This window comes from Prionailurus bengalensis, chromosome B4, assembly GCF_016509475.1.
Source record: "Prionailurus bengalensis isolate Pbe53 chromosome B4, Fcat_Pben_1.1_paternal_pri, whole genome shotgun sequence".
Classification (NCBI taxonomy): Eukaryota; Metazoa; Chordata; class Mammalia; order Carnivora; family Felidae; genus Prionailurus; species Prionailurus bengalensis.
Window position 1 is genome coordinate 55,259,806 of NC_057358.1, and position 16,841 is coordinate 55,276,646.

General features: G+C 36.6%; 1 protein-coding gene across 4 annotated transcripts in view; it reads right to left on the reverse strand.

Annotated features, from left to right (window-relative positions):
* ABCC9 (ATP binding cassette subfamily C member 9) overlaps positions 1-16,841 on the reverse strand; it is a 130,535-nt gene that overhangs the window by 64,364 nt on the left and 49,330 nt on the right. For all 4 annotated transcript variants that reach the window (XM_043563844.1, XM_043563846.1, XM_043563847.1 and 1 more), the window contains exons 16-19: positions 16,656-16,764; positions 11,558-11,665; positions 5,563-5,635; positions 4,583-4,688 (exon numbers count right to left, since the gene is read on the reverse strand). In XM_043563844.1, the coding sequence (XP_043419779.1) occupies positions 4,583-4,688; positions 5,563-5,635; positions 11,558-11,665; positions 16,656-16,764 (396 nt within the window). The remainder of the gene's footprint in view (positions 1-4,582; positions 4,689-5,562; positions 5,636-11,557; positions 11,666-16,655; positions 16,765-16,841) is intronic.

Genomic DNA, 16,841 nt, shown 5'->3' on the forward strand with positions numbered 1-16,841 from the left:
ATACAGGAGAAGTAGGTATTGGAGATAATGAGGGATATGAGCTCAGTTTAGATGTGTTAAATATTCAGTTTATATATAAAGACTTTTTGGAGGAGCTATTAGATCTTCAGAAGAAAGATGTTGGCCAGAAATGTACACTGGTGTGTTGTTAATACTTAGGGAGAAACTGAAGTCAAAGATATACAGGCCAAGTAAAGGAAGAGTGTCCTACAGTAGACCACAGAAAGACTGAAGGAGAATCAGAATATTCTTCTTCACCTTCTATCTCCATTTGTATTACGGCTCTTTACTTTTTGACTCATTAATTTTGGTTTATCCTTAAAATATAAGTTCAAGTATCATTCATTCATGCATCTCCCTAAAAAAGGCTTGTTGACCCCACAGACTCAGCTCAGTAAGGTTACCTATTATTTGCTCTTATAAAACTCTGTCCCTCCTAGCACTTATAAAAATTTGACCAAATAATTACTTATGAAATTATTTTCTTACTTCCTTGTGGCCTTCCCTGCTAAGCAGTAAGCTTCATGAGAACAGTGTGTTCAATTATTTCCTCCCCAACAATTACCACAGTGATTTGTATGTCAAAGATATACTAGTCTCAGAGTAAGGAAGATATGGTAGATATTGGTCCATTTGTAGGTAGTCATCCTCCATGAACAAACAAAAAGAAACCCTATTCTTTCATTTTTAATGAGTAATATTAGAGTCCTTAACTTCTAGAGACCACCTCTATAATCTCACACAACAGCAATATGTTTAATCTAATTCAAAGGATTTCTTTTTCTCTTACAAAACAAATACACTTATTTCTGAATTTCAACATCAGATCTTAACGATTACATGAAAATCACTGGGTCCATGTCCAGACCCATCCTCCACCATTCACTGTGGTAGTGAATAGCACTGAAAGCAGCAAGAGAAAACAAAGAGGCCAGATGGAAAATCCCCTTGTGGAAAATAGATTTCCATTCTGTATGCAGGACTTGTGTGTATTTTCCTTCAAGAATAAAAATTAAACTTAGTAGCTAGCAGCTTTCAGGTATCATGGCTGATACCTTGTGGAATGGGAAAGAGTGAAGCTTTGCAAGCTTACATCAGAAATAATATTTAGAAGAATGGGAGCTAGATGTGGGCCCAAACACACTACACTGCATCTAATCCAGGAAAGCTGATTCAGTGTTATTATTCCTTCATACCACGTAAAGTCACATGAAAAGGAGTAACTCCTCAATTCACCGGTCTTAGAATAACTGAACCACTGTTATAAAGCTGATTACACCAAGATGTTAGAAGATAGAACATCAGCACATATGAGGCCTGACAGGAGGATGGTTGACAGCCTGGGCAAGAGAGAAAGAAAAGAAAAGGAAAACAAAAATAAATGATGGCTGTGTCTCACATGATTATCAAAATTATTACACAGTGTAGACTCTGTCACTGGAACCACTTGTCAGGTAGAGCATTTTAGTTCTAGCTCCTAAGATGTCAGTAGGAATTACTGTTTATCAAGACAACTTCATTGTTGTATTGTTTATCAAGACAAATTCATTCAGGTAGAGCATTTGCTTTTCAACAAATATAGAGCACACCCAGATGCAGAAATAAAAACCCTGGCATTCTAACAATTTTGGAGAATTTTTTAGTCCCTTCCTCCTTTCTCTGACCTTTCTCTTCTGAGGTAACAACATGGCTGACTAGGTCAAAGGTAGCAATTTCCAAAGAAATGTCTTTAGAGGTCTTTGTACACTTGGTTCTACTCATGTAGGTGTGCCGTGGGTGAGCAGCAATACCTTCTTTCCTGCCTAAAGTAAATATTTATCACCACAAGAGGACCAAGTACTTATTGGACTTTGCTCATGCCAGTCTATGAGGGCACATTTAAAAATAAAATTCATGCAGCCAGAGATACATGCAGTGGTGAAATAATGGCAGCAAGGCACTTGACACCTTATGCTAACATTTAGTTCATTAGGTTTTTTTTTTTTGAGCTTCCAAAAAACATCAAACAATTCAGTGTGTTGAAGTAAAGCACTTCTTAGGTTTTGTACTTCATCAACCAATCAATATCGGTAACTTCTAAATTAGCTTTGCTCTAATAACATTTCTCTGCCTTTCCTTATTGGGTGAGGCACAACAGCCTTTTATGGAATGAAGAGTAATTATAAATAACTCTTTAAAAGATCAGTACCTTCTGAATATTACCAATAGGAAAATATGTTTTATCAGATATTAAGGATGCCATAGAAGAAAAAAAAGTAATTCTTGTAATAAAGGAAAATAGAATTTGTGTTAGCTTATCCAATCTCTTAGAGGCTTAGTTTTTTAAGCCATGTGTGCCTAAGCCAACACAAACATTTTTTGAAGAAAATCTTAGTCCTTCTGCCATTAAGAGATGGGAGTATAGTGAATGAAGGCAATGTTCATAAAAAGATGATTTTTTAAGTTATGAGGATTTTATAAATACTTAGAATTATCTAAAATCCTTTTACACACCTTCATCCCTTTGGCTCCATCTCTAAGACATAATCTTTTATTAGCTTTATTGTTGGGATCCATGAGATTTCTTTCTTTCTTTCTTTTCATGAGAGAGACTTCTTAACCTCTGTTGAGTAAGTGTATGTTTTTATCTCTAGTTTCCTCTTTGCTTAGCTTCAATGAAGCTCAGAGTGGAATCTGTGGTCCATATTTTATCAATACACAGGACTCCAGAGCATGTATTTCTACCTATTTACTTCTCAGATTATTATTTAAATCTTAATTTTTCTTGATATCTTTATCTTTATTTTTCAAGCTTTATTACACTATGTAACTTTAAATAAAATAATTTCCTACCTTTGTGAAATGAGGTAGGAATGCAAAAGAAAAAATACTAGATTATGTAAAATACTTCCCTAATTCTCATATCATTTATTTATCAGTTAGAAAAATGATGAAGATTATTAATTATAATATTGGAAGTTGATCTGGCCTAAGTGGAATCCTAAATAACACAAGGGAAGACTATATTAGAAGAACATCCTAGAGGTCTGAAAATAAATCTCAAGCTTCTTGAGCTTCTCAAGCTGTCACTGATTCCCATTCTTTCTCTCTGTTTTAATGACAAACAAAGGTGAAAATAAAACCCAAGTAACTTGATGATGGCTGTACATGTCACAAAATAGAATTTAATCCAGTAAAATCTGTTTCTCAAAACCTCTAGTCATCCAAGATGGAAGGAGATAGTGGCAGGGCAAATTGCCTGGTGCCTGATCTTAGTGATCAACAAGAACTTGTCATGAAGCAAACTGCAGGTGGCAATTATTTACCAAGCTCTCTTCTGGATATTCACTAAACAGTTTCATGTCTACTGTCTTTTTTAGATTGGTCCAGTAGGAATAAAATGTACACTCAACATTTCCCAACCTCCTCCTTTCACTCATGATACTTAAAATAGGATGTTTCCCGTTCAAATTTCACATCCAAGCATTTCCATCTCTTACCTGGAGTTTAACATAGACTCTATTCTAAAAATGCTCTTAAATAGTCTTTACTCATTCTTGAGACATACCTGTGTATGTAAACAGCAGAGTAAGCAACAATAGAGTTCACAGTGGTAGGGGCAAAATATTAACAAACGTCTATAGATCTAGAGCAAGGTTTCCCAACCTTGACACAACTGACATTTGGGGTCAGATGATTCTTTGTTGCCGGGGCAGTGGGGAGGGGGTCCTGTGCATTGTAGGATGTTTAGCAGCATCCCTGGCTTATACCAACCAGATCAGGAAAACCTGTTTCCCTAGTGTGACAACCAAAGATATCTCCCCTGGGAGAAAAATCATACTTGGTTGAGAAACACTGGTCTATAATCCAATTTCTTAGATAAGCTATAGCAAATTTCTTCATAAACTGCTTATGGGGAATCTACTAGGTAAGCCAAACTGAATAAATTGGTTTAACACTTTATTGCACAATTATATGATATTATGGTGCTGAGTCACTTCATTACCACAATGTTTTTCAAAGACCACCATTCAAATATTCAGGAGAAGCACCATGCTAGATACCTCCTTTTTCATGTCTTTACAGTGGCATAACACACCACTTTGACCTATCCATGTACCTCTTACTAGATATTTCTAGTGCCTACTTTAAGTTGGGTGTGAAAAGAAATGGCTGATTTCTCAGCTCCTTATGAAGATTTTTTAAAAGATTATTTGGTAGTTCTTCACTGAACAGTGAACCATTACAGCTCTTTTGCATTTAAGCTTTATGAATAATGTAAGTTTTCCATAACTTCTTTTAATATAGGATAAGTTTTTAAATTATTTCTTTGAATGTTATTCCTTTTAACTTTGAAAATCTATCTTTACAAAATCCCAATCATACTAGTTTATACCATGATAACCCTCTGTAAGAAACTGTTTTCTAATTTTTAATTTATGACCTTTAAGGTTTCTACTAATTTAATTTTTTAGAAAGCTGCACTTATTTCTGAGGGGATCCTCAGATTCCTAATGTAGGAATCTATTGCTCTCATTTCTTCCCTTTGTAAGATTATCGGATGGATGATACAGCAATAGAAACCAATTAAAAATACACATACTTGCTCCAGTGAACTTTGCCTTCCAGTGTCTGCATCTCACCAAGGATAGCAAGGAGAAGAGAAGACTTCCCACAGCCCACTTGGCCCACAATCATGGTCAACTGACCTAGAGAAATTAGATAAAGGATAACAGCAAGAGGACATGGAATTCTAGTAAAATAAAACCAAAATACATTTAGAAAAGGCTGAGGCTTCAAAATCAATAGCCCACACTTGGTCTCCAGCAATAAGGTATTCTAAATAGCTCCTTTTTCTGATACATGAGGTTTTTTTTGACAAAGGAGAGAAAAATTAAAAGATATAGGTCTTGATTTACTGTTTCCAACTATAAGAATAGCTGACATTAGTGAATAGAGCAACGAAATAATTGCCTAAATAATCTCAATTATTTTTAACTTTTTTATTCAATTCATTCAGGTGAAGAAGGCAGCTTTGACTCGAAAGGGATTGGGCTGGTATTAAGATGACTTCTCCAATTTCTTACTTTGATACGCATGTAAAATAGAAAAATCTCAATCTATTGACCATCAGGCCAGATCAAAACATTTTTTCTATTCAGATATCTAGGCATTTTAACCAAAAATTATTGGGTATTTGAGCCTAAAATAACTTGAACACTTTAGTTGTCTCAGGGATAGAAAATAATTTTCTTATATAGTCTTTATTTAAATCCTTTTTCAAACAACATGAAAAATCAACTACCCCATTATTTAAATGGACAAATCAGCAACAAGCTGTTATCAGCTTATTTGGACAGTAAATAACTTGTCCAAATGTCTACACATTTTGTAGTGAAAGGCAAGTCTTATTTCCAATCACTTCCATGATGATACAGTGGCTTATGAGCTACATGATGCAAATAAACAACTATAAATAACATTAATAATGTTTAAGCAATCTTTTTTTTGTTAAGATCAATTACCTTGGAAATCCATACTTGTCATAATTAAAAATAAAAAATAATAACAAATGTCTCTCACCTGTTGGAATTCGAATATCTATATTGGATAATGTAGCTAAACCACTGCCCCATGAAAAGTAGCCATTTGTGACCTAGAAAAGAAGAATACATAAGTTAAAATATAAAATTATGTATGTATTTTGTTTTAGAGAATAATTCCAATAAAATACATTTTGTCTTTAAGACACTGGAAGACTTTCAATATAAGGCAGAACACACAGTGGTGAAATTCTAATTTAGAGTTAGCTAGAATTGTAACTATTGAGAGGTATATATGAAAAAAAAAGAATGGAAATGAAAGGAGGGTCTTTCAAGAATTAGTGATACTATGAAAAGGCTAAAAATTACAATTTTCTCTGAAAATTTGGGATTACTAGATCATTTACGTGTGAGCATTCCTAAAAAGTAATCATCCCAAATATTTTCCAATGTAACACCAGCATTGATTATTTTCTCACGGCTAGGCAATTTCCAGAATCCTAATGATGCAAAGTATAGAGTGGAAATCATGTCAAATTATTCCAACAAAATGCCTCTGTTAGCCAAGGAGGAAGGTTTTGTAATAAGGTTTTGAAGTGTGTGGATTTAGTGCCATTTAATGAAGTTCAAGGAATGAGTAAAAGGAAGAGAGGAATAAAGCACAGAAATGAGGTAATATATCTTAGTGGGATAAACCTCAACAAGCAGCAAATATCATTAGACCTATAGTCACCCAAAGCAATCTATTTGTATTAAGAAGTGTGAAGTGGACTTGATAGTTTTTTGTTTTTAGTTTTTATATAAAGTTTATTTATTTATTTTGAGAGAGTGTGTGCACTCCACCATCAGTGTGGAGTCCGATGCAGGGCTCAAACTCACAAACTTCGAGATCATGACCTGAGCTGAAGTCAGACACTTAACTGGCTGAGCCACCCAGGAGCTCCTGGACTTGATAGGTTTAATAGTTACAAAAATGGGAAATGAGAGGTACAACAAAACCCCTGGATTGAAGTTACTTGAAAAGTCTAAATTGTAATTTTCCATGTAGGTTTTCTTTAGCTCGTAAGATGTGTGACATTTAGTACTGTCTATCAAATAGATGTGCAAGAAATTAGCCCTGGAAGGAGGGTGGCACGGAAGGGTTGAATTACTGATTGCTTTACAAATATTTGCTGAGCACCCATTCTGTGTGAGGTGCTGTGTTAGTATCTATGTAGACTACAAAAAAGGTATAATGCATCCTCCCCGCTTGCTTGGAGCTTGCAACCAGTTGAGTAAATAAACCATGGACAGAAGCAAATACAACACGACAGACACAGATAAAGGTGAGAAGACAGAGCTACTGGAGACTGAGGAAACTAATGCTGATGGGCGGCATGTAAAGGATCACCAGGAACTACTGAGGGGCAGTGGAATGGGGAGGTCATAAATATGTGTGGCTCTGCCAACTGGCACATTGTGTCATTTCCTCCATAGAGTTCAGCAGCCTGTTCTAGGAGCATCAAAGGCACAAAGTTGGATTGCTTACAGAAAGCGCTGAAGGACTGAGACAAAAGGAAGGGGCTCAAGTTGCTGGAGGTCTCAATAAGGTTAAAAAAGCAGTGTCAGCAAAGGTGAAGCCCTTTGGAGAGAGAGAGAGAGTTGGAGGTAGGGTTGTGGTGTCAGTGACTGACTGACATAAAGGAGTTTATGATTTTGGAGGAGCAGCAGTTTCAGGTGGTGGCCAGGTGTGACCATAGGCAAGGTTGTGGAAATGGAGTGAAAGCAGAGCAAGAAATTTCTGGGCTGGGATACTAGATAGCTGGGCCCTTGGAAGTTTAAACCACATCCATGCATGGCACCAAGTAAGCTAGAGAGATGAACAAGGAAACGGGCACCCAAATCTTCAGCAATGGTGTGGAGGTGCTGATGAGGTCCTTTGATAATAGATGTGATAAAGATAGACAATGCCAAAGCTTCACAAGGATGCAGGAGAAGAAAATATATGGTCTGAAAGCAGCAGAGAAGAGCTAGAAGAATGCAGTGTCGCCTCTTGATTTGGTGCTGCACAGAAGTAAAAGAGAACAAGCTTCCTTCAAGAGGGGTAGAGGAGGAGGGTCAACATTAGTCTCTCCTGCTGCAATCTGCACTTCCACTCCCTCCTGCCTTTTACAAAATAGTCTCATGTGTCCACCAGGGTTAAAATCCTGGTTCCCCTAACTAGTTGTTTGACCTTGGAAAATCAGCTAACATATAAATCTTTGCAAAGGTTCAGGGGAGCCTGGGTGGCTCAGTTGGTTAAGCGTGCAACTCTTGATTTGGGCTCAGGTCGTGACCTCACAGTTTGTGGGACTGAGCCCCGCATTGGGCTCTGCGCTGACAGCAAAAGCCTGCTTGGCTCTCTCCCTCCCTCTCTTTGCCCCTCCCCTGCTCACAGGTTCATGCTTTCTTTCTCTCTCTAAAAATAAATTAAAAAAATAAATAAATCTTCGCAAAGGTTCATAAAAGGTTAAGTACAAAAATGATCATCTTAGCATGGTTTGTGATAGAAGGAAGATGGAGGCAAATCCAGTGTCCGTCACTAGGGGATAAGGAAAATGCAGTGATTCATACTATAGAACACAGTAGTGCTGTGAGAAGTAGCAAACCATCATAAAAACATTTCAGGACACCGAAAGCACATGGATGCTTATCACATATTTTACAAGGATATGAGAGTATATTTAGGCATAAACATTGAGCACATTACAACTGGTACCATAATGGCAGGGGAACGGTACAGAATAGAAGTGAGGATCAGGGACAAGGGGAAAATGTATTAAAAGTAAAGGAAGGGGAAAAAAAGGAAGGAATGAGATAGATATGAGTTACCTATTACATGACCCATTTATATAAAATACCCAGAACAGACAAATTCATACAGACAGAAAGCAGATTGGCCATTGATAGTGGCAAGAGAGCAGGGTAAATGGGGAGTGACTGCTTAACATGTATGGGGTTTTCATTTGGGGTGACAAAAATATTTTGCAATGGAAGAGAGGTGGTGGTTACACAAGATTGTGAATGTTCTAAATGCCACTGAATTGTTCACTTTAAAGTAGTTAATTTTATGTTATGTGAATTTTATCTCAAAACAATTTTTAAGAATTTAAAGACAGGGTCTTACACAGAACATTGTTCATTTCCTCCTGCTGAAAATAAGTAAAAATAAGTAAAAATGCTGAATAAAATGTAGTGTATAAAAAAGCTCATTAAAGCAAGGAGTAAGGAAATACCAAGTCAAAGTATAAATAAAAGGACAAATTCAGAGCTGTAAGCCCTGAAACATGTAAGACGTTTTCCCACTAAAGGGATAAGAGAAGCTATTTTAGAAGAGAAACAGTAACATGTAAGAACGCATCCTAAAAGATGCCAATGTTTATTAGAAAGTTGTAGTGATCATAGCAGTGGAATTTGGGACAAAGAAACAAATGAAAGAAAAATAAATAAAGGCCAGCAATCAATCCAGACATATAAGATCCCTGATGTGTGTATAAGACTACACTGACTGTTGGTGGGGACGGTGACCAATATGTGGGATGAGGGCAGCCAGATATCATATAAAAATTAAATCAGACCTTTCTTACTACTAAATGTAGTAAAATTACCACCAGTGAATTTACTACTGCTAAATTTACAACCCAAATTACTTGTTACTGATTTCCCTACACATCACATCCCTACTTTTTACCAAACACAAAAATGTATCCTAGGTTGATTAAAGAACTAAAAGTGAAAGGTGTAGCTTCAAAGATTTTAGGAGCTACTATAAATCATCTCTATGACCTCTGGAAGGAAAACTTGTCTTGAATGAGACAAAAAACAAAGCATAAGCCATAAAGGAAAACACTGAAATGCTACACAGTAATGAGAAAGAATGAAGTACGACTTCACAGGACAATCTGGATGAATTATACATACATCATGAGCAAAAGAAACAAAACACACACAAATACACACACATAGTTAAACTTAAAACAACTACAGTGTGTTTTTAAGGAGGTGTGCATAGCAAGGGTAATCAAGGAAATGATGACTATAGAAGTCAGCATGGTGACTGTTTCTTGGAGATGTGAGAGAGAACAACAAATGTGTGTGTTGGGAGGCCCTTCGGAGGAAAATGGCGATGTTCTTTTCCTGGTGTGGGTTCCATAGGTGTTCTCTTTTTTACTTAAAGGTGTGTGTGTGTATATATATTTACATATATATATATATATATATATATACACACACACACATATATATATTTTATGTACTTTTCTGAAGGCATGTTTTATTTTTATGTAATAAAAAATGATTCAAAGAAAATGAGTTATTACCAACTTGAGAATTTCCAACAGGAATAAAAACTGAAAGGCTTGCTGGTGGGCCTGAAACTGTAGTATCCATTGCTAAGCAGTTTTTCTGGGTATTTTTGTGTTTTTTTGGCAGAGTTGTTTTTTTTGGTTTTTTTTTTTGTTTTTGGGTTTTTTTTTTTGGTTTTTTTTTGTGCGTGAAAGGTCAACTTTAGAAAAAAATAATAGCCTCTATTTTTTTTTACATTCGAAATAAAAACAAATTTAGCAAGGCGCATGGAAAAGATGTATTTTTAGATTCTTACTATATTGAACAGAAAATGTTAATAGAAAAAAACTGACCCTGTTTCTTTAGTCATGCATGCATTACTTGCTATCTGGGCGTAACTGGAAGTAGAAGCACAGAGGACCCTTTCTCGTCTCTCATTCCATACTTTGTCATGGCCTAGTACTTCACACCCCATCACACATTCTAATTGTCTAGGGAACTACTAGAACTATTTTTTTAAATGGTGCCTGGGATATATATATATATATATACACACATGTACATGTATACATACGTACACATATACATATATGTGTATACATACGTACACATATACATATATGTGTATATATATGTATATATACACATATATGTATATATATGTATACACACACACACACACACACACACACACAGCTTTCTAAGAGATTCTAATGTATAGCCAGGGTTAAGAATCACTAAAGCTCTTTTAAGATTCCCATGTGACATATTTTAACCTTGAAACAACCATACTAAAATGGCATCTCTACTTCAAGATGGTCAAACCATAGCTCAGGGAGGCAAAGTAATTTACCCAAAAGGCACACATCAAATCGAAGGCAGAGGTTGGGCTAGCTAGCATTAGCTTATTCCATCCAGTAACACATTTGCTCCAATTGCTAAGTGCCTATTGTGGGACAAGCATTGTGTCAGACAATACAGAGAGAGATATTTAAATGTAGCCTTTGGCTCTGTTATACTCCCCAGTGAGGCTCCCCCACTCTCTGACTGGCCTGGGCAGTACAGGGAGTTGGATAGCCCCACAGTCAACACAGCTAGTTTTCTAAAAGGGCTAATTTCCAGAACTCTGGCTGCACTAATGTCCCAAAGCCCTTGACTGCTCAGGCATCTGTTCCTGAACAGCACTGAGCCCTCCTTGGACCTTATCCCCACTATCAATCCTCAGCCGCTGATTCCCTGGTGGCCTGTTCTACCTAAGCACACTTGCTTGGGAGAGTACAAAAGGCTGTTTGAAATTAGATCAAAGACACTTACTGGGAAACTGGGTGAATGCATGCAACACTGGTCTAAGCCTCTCCTAGTTGAAGGAAATTACTATCTATTTCCTTAAAAATTGGATTTATAATATTGGTGTTCTCTATAAATCAATTTATTAGGTAGAGGAACATAAGAGTATGAAAGGAAATAACGTTGGATGCTAGCTTCTAACACAGATTCAGAAGAAAGGCTCACCCTCCAGTTATTAAAACATACTGCTAGAGCAAGAAATGTGGTTTTGAGGTGACGAAGAACTGAGAAGTGAACTCATCAGAACACTTTGAAAATGTTATGAGGATTAGTGATCACTGTAAAGAGACTTTAAGGGCACAATTTAGGACACTTATACAGAACTTCACCATAAAATAGTACCATAAATGTTTCTATTCGTGCAAGAATCCAAGAAATAAAATAACCTTTATTGCAATGTCCTCTGTCTCTACAGGACGTAGACGCCTTGTTGATTGCTCATAGCTGTCCAGGTGATATCTTCCAGGCTGCTTCCTGTTTATAGTTTTCGGCTGCTGCATTCCAAGTGGGAAAAAACACAAATTGAAGTTTTATGCAAAAAAAGAGGTTTTACTAAACATTAAGGCATATTGCTACTTCTCCACTTGAATTCCAAGAAAAAGAAATAAAGAAAGTGAGCATGATATTTTAATTATTTCAATAGCTTCTCCAAATAAAAAAGCAAATAATAACAAAAAGTGTTAAACTATAATTTTAAACCTAATTCACAAGCCTTTTAAGAAAAATTAAAAATACAAAAATGTGATACTTGCAACAGATGGAATTTAAAGTGTGGAACCCCAACTAGGTTTTGGATACTCTTTCTCCAGCTCTCCGGGTAAATATGCCTGGGCAGTAAAAAAACTGCATGCATGTCAAAGCCAAACAGACTAACTCAGGTTAAACTAGAATCTACTTGTAAGACCATTTGGCTTGTACATGCTCCAACAGTACATTTTTGGTCACCCTCTGAATCAAGAGGATTTTGAATCTCCTACACTCATGTAACTCAGATCACCCAGGGATCCACTACGGAGTGAGAAAAAGCATAACAATCTAGGATTTTTTTGGTCCAAACATGCATGGATATTGTTTCATAAGTATATAAACATTATATAATGCTGATGTAAGAATAACAAAATGATCCAGTCTTTCCCAAATGTTATAGCATTGTTCTTGGTCAAAGGACTAAAACATTTCATTATACAGAGGATGCCAGCCGAGGTTGGACAGTCTTCACATACTTAAAATGAACTTGAATTAGGTCATAGAAGTTTGTTATTCTCTTAACTTGACTTCAATTCTGTGTATATTGAGACACATGGCTAAAGAGAAGGTAGAAAATTCAGTTCTGTAAACTTCTAATTTAGAAAAATTTATAAGCTCAAAGTTTGATCTAGTGAACAAGTATTTCAAAAAAAATTATCCGTCTTACTTAACTACCTTATAGATTTTATGAAGGCTAAATAATAATACACTTTAAAACTGTTAAATTACTGGGGTGCCTGGGTGGCTCAGTCAGTTGAGTGTCCGACTTCAGCTCAGGTCATGATCTCATGGTTCGTGAGTTTGAGCCCTGCATCGGGCTCTGTGCTGACAGCTCAGATCCTGGAGCCTGCTTCCAATTCTGTGTCTCCCTCTCTCTCTGTCCCTCTCCCCCCCATATTCTGTCTCTTTCTCTCAAAAATAAGTAAATGTTAAAAAAATTTTTAAACTGTTAAATTACCTATAAGAGCAAAGTATTCTAGAATTGTGAAACTTTTTTTTTTTTTGGCCTGGAATTGCAGGTTTAGTTTTTTGAAAAATCCACTGAATTCTACTATGGGAATTAAAAATGTCCTTAAATAATCAGTAATTTAATCCAAACAAGATACTGCTCTTCCAATTTCCATCAATTGTTATATCAACAGAACATCAAATTATCAAGTAGTACATTGCTAGGCTACATGCAAATAAATACACAGATTAAAAAGGTACTGAGCAGAGCGAGCAGTGATTCTGTCCCACAGAAAATACTGAATGCATTTCACTTAAAAAAAATAGAGATTATTCCTGAAATTTTATTTTAGTTTTGTTTTTCTTTTCACAATCTCACAGATGACCCTGGAAGTATGTCACATGAGATACATAAAGTCACTATCCTTTAAGCTAAGTGTATCTTCCTCACGAGACAGGTCTATGCCTTTACATAAATCCACTGTCTTCTAGAGTCTTTAATTCTATAGTAGTATTGCCCCAGAGGTCCAAAAGGAATGACGTCATGTTCTTCACAAAACCAAGGAGAGGGTGGGAGGAGGAGATGTGTTGACAGAGATTTGAGTCGGAGTTCCACAGATGTAATTTGAAGAGACTTTGGCTCTAGAATGTCACTAATTCTCCATGGAGATTCTACAGCCAAAACCACTTAACTCTAAGCTTTTACAGAATACATAGCATCTTAAGCTCTCAAGAAGAAGTTTCCATTAGTGTTATTTTCAAACACACAGCTTTTTTCACTCCATTTAAAAAAGTTTGTCGTTTGTGGTTTGGCCCATCAGCAGTGATGAATGACCCTGAAAGACATCAGAAGTCCAGTCTGGTTTCAATAACCCTGAAGATATTGAATGCACTTGAAGGGGATTCTTTTTTCCTTCCAGCAACCTTTACTCAGTTCAATTTTTCTTCTATCCCTCATCTCATGCAAAAAGGTTCTTCATATTTCCCTAACTCCACAAACCTGACCTACCACATCCCCGTTCCTGGGGTCATCGACTCTGCTCATCCTCACATCTCTGAGAGATGATCTAATAAGTTCTGTGGTTATCTCCTACCATCTCAAAGGATGACAACGCTGGTTCTAATCAAATACTTGACTTTCCTGCTGCCTCAAAGGAAACCTTTTTCCTACACTTTTTCCTCCACTCTATAATGTGTTCTTGTTTTTGTGTCCATGGCCACACAATAGCAAACAAGCATTTTGAAGCATTGTTACTCCAGTGTATACAGGCATGGGTGGTAGCTCCTTCTCAGACAAAATCACACTCGCTCAATAAAATAACTTAATGGAGAGTAAAGAATAACTCCAGAAAAGCAGAAGAAAGCAGCAAGTCTAAATATAATTGAGTGCTCATCTCAACTATTTTTAGTAGTTTTAAACATGATTTAAGGAAAAATTTAATATAGCTTGACTTCCTGGTAAGAGGACTTTCCAAGCCTCAGTTAATTCCAGTCAAGAGATGGCATGTGCGATTTTGTTTGCTTATACAAGTAGTAAATATATTCATATTTTGTCTCATAGTAACATGAATAACTAATATTAATTATAACATGACTCTCTCTAGAATATAACATCTTTCTATATTTTATTGTTATGAAATATATACATATAATTACAAAGAATTTCTTCAGAATTATTCAGACATACCTTTCAAGAATGTGGTTTGATCAAGTCTCATTGATTTAAATATTAATTAATGGCTAATGATTCTAAAGTTTACATCTCCAAAGCTGACTTGTCTTTTTAGATGTCAATCAGTATCTCAAAATTACCATGTGCAAATATGCCTTTCGATTCTACCTCAATTTCGACCTGCTCACTTCTCAGCCTCCTTATCTAGTTGATCAGCAAGTCTTTATCAGCTCAACCCAAAAAAAGGTACACTGAATTTGATCACTTTCTCACAATGTCCACTGCAAGTGCCACAAAAACTAACTCTAACCATCATCTCTTGTTGCCTATGTGATTATAACAATCTCCTCACTGATCACTGATCTAGCTGTTCTATTCTTGTTCCCACTGATTACCGTCAACCTAGTAGCCTAGTAGCCAAAGTGATCTTTTAAAAATATAACCAAAATTGTATTAGTGCCTACTTTAAACCCTCCAATGGTTTCCTACTGCATGTCAATACAGTCCAGACCCTCAATCCTTGCTCTTACGTTGTCTTGTCTCTGCATTCTTCACCAGGCTTCAACAATAGTGTCCCTCTGTTCCTTGAGCACACCGAATTCATTTACATTGTCTTGTCTCTGCATTCTTCACCAGGCTTCAACAATAGTGTCCCTCTGTTCCTTGAGCACACTGAATTCATTCTCACCTTAGGGTCTTTGCAACTACTAGTTCTCTGCCTGAAATGCTTTTTTCCCCCAGATCTTTGTTGAGAAGGTCTCAGCCCAAATGCCAGCTCTTCAGAGGGGGCCTTCTGGGAAATGACCACTCTACTTCCAGTATACCAGTCACTCTCTCATCTGTTATTTAATTTTCTTCAAAGTGAAATTATCTCATTTTTTAAACTTATTATCTGACTCTTGCCTTCAGAAAGCAAACTATGACAAGGATGAGGTTGTCTGCCTTGTTCATAGCTACATCCCTTGTTCATATCTATATCCCTGAAATCTATAAACACAGGCAAATACATGGTACATGTCACATTACATGTAACAAATACAGAACAAAATAATATTGACCATGTTTCCAGGCTGTGTAGATATTGAGTAAATATTTGTGTAGTGGATAAATAAACTGGTTTAAGGGTTACAAGACTCAGGTTTTAATCCTTGCTCTGCTGCTTACTAATATGGCCATATTCAAGCCACACAATACACACACTCAATATATTCAGTTGAAAAATAAAAATAGGTAATATAATGTTATATTAAGTGAGTCAAAGATATAATACATCAAAAAGCACTTCTTAGGGGCGCCTGGGTGGCGCAGTCGGTTGAGCGTCCGACTTCAGCCAGGTCACGATCTCGCGGTCCGTGGGTTCGAGCCCCGCGTCGGGCTCTGGGCTGATGGCTCAGAGCCTGGAGCCTGTTTCCGATTCTGTGTCTCCCTCTCTCTCTGCCCCTCCCCCGTTCATGCTCTGTCTCTCTCTGTCCCAAAAATAAACGTTGAAAAAAAAATTTTTTTTTAAATAAAAGCACTTCTTAAACTAAAAAGTGTAGCTCAAAGGTATTGGAAGAATATGATATGGGAGTTGTTACACTCATTTTGTATTGTTTTTATATAAAGTTTCAGGTAGACAGCCTTTTTATAATGTTTATTTATTTTTGAGAAAGAGAGAGAGAGAGAGAGAGAGAGAGAGAGAAAGAGAATGCGCACCTGCAAGCAGGGGAGGGGAAAGAGAAAGAGGGAGAGAGAATCCCAAGCAGGCTCCACACTGTTAGTGCAGAGCCCAATGTGGGCTCGATCCCACGAACTGTAAGATCATGACCTGAGCTGAAATCAAGAGCCAGATGCTCAACCCTGAGGTTAAGGTGCCCTGGGGTAGACAACCTTTTTTTTTTTCATTGAACAAGTTCTTTCCCTCTTGGGATAATTCTTTAATGATTTCTAATATCAAGCCTTATACATATGTTTATAAATTTTAGACTTTTGAAGTTTGTTGTAGAAGCAGGTGGCAATTTTTCTTCATAAAGGTTAAAAGTAAAGCTTACAATTTCTTCTAACTGCACTCACTGAAAATCATCCAATATTGGGACTGTTACATATTCACAGCTTCAGTAAGAAGAAAAAGCACCTACCACTGCAGTGTGTTTCTTACAGGACTCAAAAGGGAGAGAACCTTCGCCAGTTCGCCAGCTATCCTCACCAATCTCATCACTCAAGAGAAACTCATTCAGCTTTTGAACACTGCAAAAAACCAAACAAACACACAAACAAAAAAAAGGGGTTAAAAATAAAAGTGCCAATGATGAAGTTCTACCAAA